At 40.1% G+C, this 5268-nt stretch overlaps 1 protein-coding gene and 1 long non-coding RNA gene across 3 annotated transcripts; one reads left to right on the top strand and one right to left on the bottom strand.

The window, feature by feature from the left end:
* Positions 1-646: 646 nt before the first annotated feature.
* Positions 647-2330, bottom strand: LOC138406789 (uncharacterized). Of its 2 annotated transcripts, XR_011240164.1 has the most exons (4): positions 2191-2330; positions 1218-1276; positions 919-1014; positions 647-787 (listed from the first exon to the last, which is right to left on the bottom strand). It is a non-coding gene; the product is annotated as an uncharacterized lncRNA (long non-coding RNA). The 2 variants fall into 2 exon arrangements; XR_011240163.1 differs by lacking the exon at positions 647-787 and having other exon boundaries at positions 852-1014.
* LOC138406788 (RNA polymerase-associated protein RTF1 homolog) lies at positions 2126-4902 on the top strand. The gene is made up of 2 exons (XM_069520007.1): positions 2126-2255; positions 3558-4902. The coding sequence occupies exons 1-2, from the start codon at positions 2235-2237 to the stop codon at positions 4536-4538; spliced, it is 1002 nt and encodes a 333-aa protein (XP_069376108.1). The 5' UTR covers positions 2126-2234; the 3' UTR covers positions 4539-4902.
* Positions 4903-5268: the final 366 nt, after the last annotated feature.

Below are 5268 nucleotides of genomic sequence, written 5' to 3'. Positions count from 1 at the left end.
CGGTTGTTTTCTTATGCTTATTTTTATACAGGACACATTTAAATGATTAGATCACCTCTTCAGTTTTGCTGTTTTCAGTTCCTGATGTGTGTTTCTTTCCTCTAGTGAGTTAAAGGCCTATAACAAAATATAACAAAGTGTAATGAAGGTCTTGAAAACGTGAACTCTTCATGAAACTACACATTTGCAGGTCTGTACATTTCCAAGAATTCCTTAGAAAGTTCCTATAAAGAACTAAGTAAGTTGGTAATTCTTAATTGGGAAGGGGTAAGAGGACAGTGTCTTTAACAGTCTTGTCAGGCATATTACTGACTTTCAGTTTCACAGCTACACTAACCTGCAATTCTCCCTCTTCAGGTTTGTTGGTTACCCCTGCAAATGGGTGGATGGAGATGTGAGTATGTTTTATTTAAAGTCCTTTCAGCAGGGATTGGAAGAAACAAACAGTGGTGCCACTGGAGAATTTATTTTAAGAGTGGCGTGCACACAACCACCAGCCGATTCTCCCCTGCTGGTCACATTGTGAGATGGTATTTGACTTCATACTTAGAATAAGAGGAGAGATATGTGGATTTCCTGATCGAAAACAACTTGAAGCTGAAGTTAGAGGCACAATATGTCAAATTGTAGTATGCACTTACATAGGAAGGTGCAAAACTCATGAATCAATATTTGTTGCTGACTTGACTTCTTCCACACAGTCCTTGTGCCTCATCGTTGCAGATCCAGGATCACGGCTGCGGCCACATTGTGGATGGTGGCAGCCGAGCGTGGATTACGATTACAACTAGATACATATACAATATGTGTTATATCAGGCAGGACCCAAACGCAGACACAGACAAACTGGGTTTTAAAGTGAAATCAAAGAGTATGTTTATTACTCAAATGCCAGGAGACAAAGAGTTTCAGGTTTACTTGAAGTTTCTGTGGTTTGGCAGCAAATCCAGGCAGTGTGGTTGAAGCTGGGGAGTGGACAGGCAGGTTAGTTCTTTGGCGACAAACGAACAGGATCTGAAGAGACGGAGGACAAGTACAAATTAGCAAACGGGTAACACTGTCACATGGTTTTTTTTCAGTGTCGTATACAAAAGAAGATAAAAAACAACCATCAATCCCTGCAGGAGTGGGTTAGATGCAGTCATTCAAAAACAAAGTATTCCACTAAATAAAGTAAATCTTTTGCAATTTAAAATATGTAACATGCACTTGCTCACTGTGCTCATCATACTGCCAATCCTGCAGGACATTGACTCCACTGGCATCTCCAACCTTCCTGTGACAGAACAGAAGGAGGAGTATTTAATCAAAAACTCATTCACACTTTTCCCCAATAAATGTTTGCTCGACAACTTAAGTTGCAAGAAAAGACTTGTGCTCCTGTTTGTAAGTAAGCCATCGTATAGTGAGACGTCAAAGTATAGTAAAGTACTGTAAGTTAGATAAGAAGGAGCTTTAGCTGGAAAGCTAACATGGGTGTTATATCATGGTATCTGATAGGGCCAATGGCACCAAGTCTGCGAAGATGGTGAACTAAGTAATTGGGAAGGTACGACAACTTTTAGTGACAGTGAACGTTGTTGAATTTTGGATTCGCAGTAAACCTGGTCTTACTCAAATCACTTCATGATTTTCAAAGTTATTCATGTAAAGAACAAAAACTACTGTGCAAACATATTGTGCAACTTATTGTATTGTGAGGCATCAACAGCTAATTACTGGCAACTCTGGTTTCTGTTATTTAAATAGAATACAAGAAAATGTTATAAACTAGATTAAAACATTATCAATTGTTGTGTTTCTGCTATAAAACCAATCAAGTCATTTGTTTAAATGATTAATATATTTAAACTGCTCCGTGGCCCAAATGATTTAACTGAACTGAATACCTTTATTTTGTTTGTGAAGCACTTTGTAACTTTGTTTAGATAAATGCCATACAAATACAGTTATTAAATTATTATTACTAATATTAATAATAATTCCTATATTTTAGTCAAGTTTTTACTACAATTTATCGAAAGAAAATAATATGCAATTAGTTTTAATTATCATATATGGGAATTATTACAGGCCATTATTATCCCAGTGTTTTTGCCATATTTGGTCACATGACGGTCCTTAGGATTGATCTTGTTATGATACAAAAACTTTTGGATAATAACTGTTTCTGGCAAAATAAAAACTCACTCGCTTCCTGGATCTTGAGATGAGAAGCTGAAGCAAACTCTGCAATGGATGGAAATCATAGCATGGTAAGATTATTTCACTTTTACTGTCCATTCCACTGTAAATGATTTATGTTTATTATTATTTATGTTTGGTCTACAGGTCAAATACATGTTCATAGAGTTGGTTGAGTTAATGCATCACAACTGGTCCTTCTGCTGTCCAGTGAGCCATGTTCATATAAACTGAACTTCTACAAATCCAATGTAAACAATGTGATTTCTTTAAATAAGATTTGATCAAAGATGCAAACAGGAACAAACAGGAAATAGTGATTTTTGTGGTTGCACTTGTGTTTGTTGTGCACACATTTTCAAAACAGTTCAGAAACTCTGTAATCTGAGTAGAAATATTGAATGATAATGTTTTTATCACAGCTAACAGGATAAAATAAAATACCGACATCTTGGCTGCGAATTAGCTTGTGGGGTTAACAGCTAACAGCTAATAGCTAACAAGTTCCGGTGTCAACAAGTGTATTTCCGCGCCAGGTCTCCGTCCTTCAGCTCGTCTCACACTGTTTACTCTCCGACGAGTTTCTTTATCACACGAATCCAAAGTTTTTTCACAAAAACACAAACAACGACACTTTTCTTCATGTTATATTTTGTCTAAGCTACATTAGCAGCTAGCAACAGCCCATAGCAACCGCATTCAGACGTCGCCAACACAACTACAACACCTAGCGACTCAATTAGCATTTTTCAAAAAACACACATAGTGTCCGTAAACAAAGCGCCTGCAGCTAATGCTCATGCTAATTCATGCTAACGACACAAATAACATGTCACATGACAGCTGAGCTTCTGCACAGATCTGATCTCAGGTCAGTCTCACCTTTGGTTTTGCATTACTGCCCCCTCCTGGACGCTTCTTACTCCTACAATGTCAGATTTTAGTGTTGAGTTAATAAGAGGATAATAAACTGATGTTAACAGTGATGATATGAACTATTTTATATAGTTTGTAACGCCGGTAAACATTTAATTTATATTATATTTTTATTGTTATATTTTATTTCTTTTTTACTAAATGCACCTTTCAGTGGTAGCGGCTGTAATTCCTCCATGCTTCATTGTGTGATGACATTCATTCTATTCTATTCTAAACAACAGTGTGTTAAAGATCAGCTGGTGCAACCAGCCGTCACTAACAACTACAGTTAAACACTCGCAGCACTTCTGTCACACTTTGGTTTTAATAGGATATGCATGAATATTAGATGTGGTTACATGTTAATCTTTCCAGGACACCTATCTTCTGAGGAAAGTATGTGTATATGTTGTGTTAAAGTGGGAATGGAGTTTTAAGTATGTTTTCTTTTTCAGGCTGTTCATGGCGCCAACGTTACTTCTCCGAAGTTCCTTGATGCCGGTGGTGCTTCTGCAGCGTCAGAGAGACTTGGTGGCACCAAAAGAAGATGGCAGGTCGACCAAGACAACGGGCCTGTGATGAAGAAAGCTTGTGGAGAGGTTCTCTCTCCAGAAAAGCTCAAGACGATCTCCCTGTCAAGAAACAGGCTGGAGCAGTGGTGCCACACCCCTTTCTTTTCCACCGCCGTGACTGGCTGCTTCGTCAGAGTAGCTGTCAACGACAGCAGCAGCAGCAACCCTAGTCACTGCATTGCTGAAATTGTGTCTGTGGTGGAGATGGAGCAGACCTACCAGCTGGGATCCACGCAGACTAACCTGGTGTTTAAGCTCAGGCACGCTGCTAATGAGCAAACTGTGACACTCGGGTCTGCATCCGATGAGGAATTCAAAGTAACTGAGTTCATGCAGTGGACACAGGCGATGATGACTGCTGGGATGCAAGTCCCAACTCCAGACAAAATCGCCATTAAGGAGCAGTCCATCAAACAAGCCCTGAACCACAGCTTCACCCAGAAAGACATGGACTTTATTGCGGCACGGATAAACAAATTCCAAGTTGCACCTCTCAACATTGCCAAGAGAAAAATAGAGTTATTGGGTCAACCGGACTGTAAAAGAACGTGCAGAGATACTGGCAGGGTCAAAGAAATCCAGGATGAGCTGGTAAAGTTAAATGAGCCGACAAAAGAACTCAACAAAGAGAAGACCACAGAGGTCAAACTGGAGAGAACACACCCTCCCAAAGTCGTGTCCAGGAGAAAAATACCTGCAAAAGTGTACATTGATGAGTATGAGGGAATAAACCCTTTCGTCAGGAGAAAGACTAGACCCATCATGATCACTACACTTAAAAAAGAATCAGTCCGTAAAGCTGTATATGCTGAGCTGGACTTGAGGTACGGCTGTGGGTCCACAGCAATTAACACCAGCCCTTAGGACTGAACACCCCCCAACCCCACCTCCACGTCCTCCTCTCTTCCCCCTTCCCACCCTTTACCCACGTCCCACCCCTTTCTCTCCCAGCCCTTACCTTTTACCCATGCCCCAAAACAAATCCCCCATCCCTAAACCTCTTCCCCGGAGTTTCTGTGCTCTCTCATCCAGGAGGTTCTCATGGATCATGGCTGCTCCCGGGTCATGGATCGTGGTTGCCACTACAGCCATGGCCCTGCCTGACATACAGATTGTAAAGCCCTCTGAGGCAAAATGTGTTTCGTGAATTTGGGCTATACAAATACAATTTGATTTGATCCGTAAATATATCAACATTTTATTAAATATGATTCCATTATCAATTGAATGACATCTGCCTGTGTGTCTTTCTAAATATATAGACAGTCAATTCTTATAAATGAAACTCCTCTTTACCAAATCCTTGGTTCACTATTTTGATTTGATATTCTGCACAACGTGACTGAATGATTAAGGGAGCTAAAGTGCAGCAACCAAAACATTCTATAAAAAAGAGGAGACTCCAGGACAGTGAGACCAGGGATGTCCCAGGAGGTATTGTGTGTGAAGCACCGGCGGGGAGAGCCATGCAATTTGCTTGCATGGAAGACCAAGACCAAGGGACATTCATGAAGTAAATACATCAAATAACAGAGTGAAATAAAGCAGATGATACAGGGTGTGCTCAGATACTGACTGTTTTATACACAGTAAC

Source organism: Paralichthys olivaceus, chromosome 23, assembly GCF_024713975.1.
Source record: "Paralichthys olivaceus isolate ysfri-2021 chromosome 23, ASM2471397v2, whole genome shotgun sequence".
Classification (NCBI taxonomy): Eukaryota; Metazoa; Chordata; class Actinopteri; order Pleuronectiformes; family Paralichthyidae; genus Paralichthys; species Paralichthys olivaceus.
Note: the sequence above shows the minus strand (reverse complement) of the source record. Positions and strands in the feature narration are given on the sequence as shown.

What these genes read in the sequence shown, in the direction of transcription:
- LOC138406788 (XM_069520007.1), top strand. Translation starts at nt 2,235, where the DNA reads ATGGATGGAAATCATAGCATG. An exon ending in TGGATGGAAATCATAGCATG is followed by an intron (nt 2,256 to 3,557) that starts GTAAGATTATTT and finishes TTTCTTTTTCAG; the next exon opens with GCTGTTCATGGCGCCAACGT.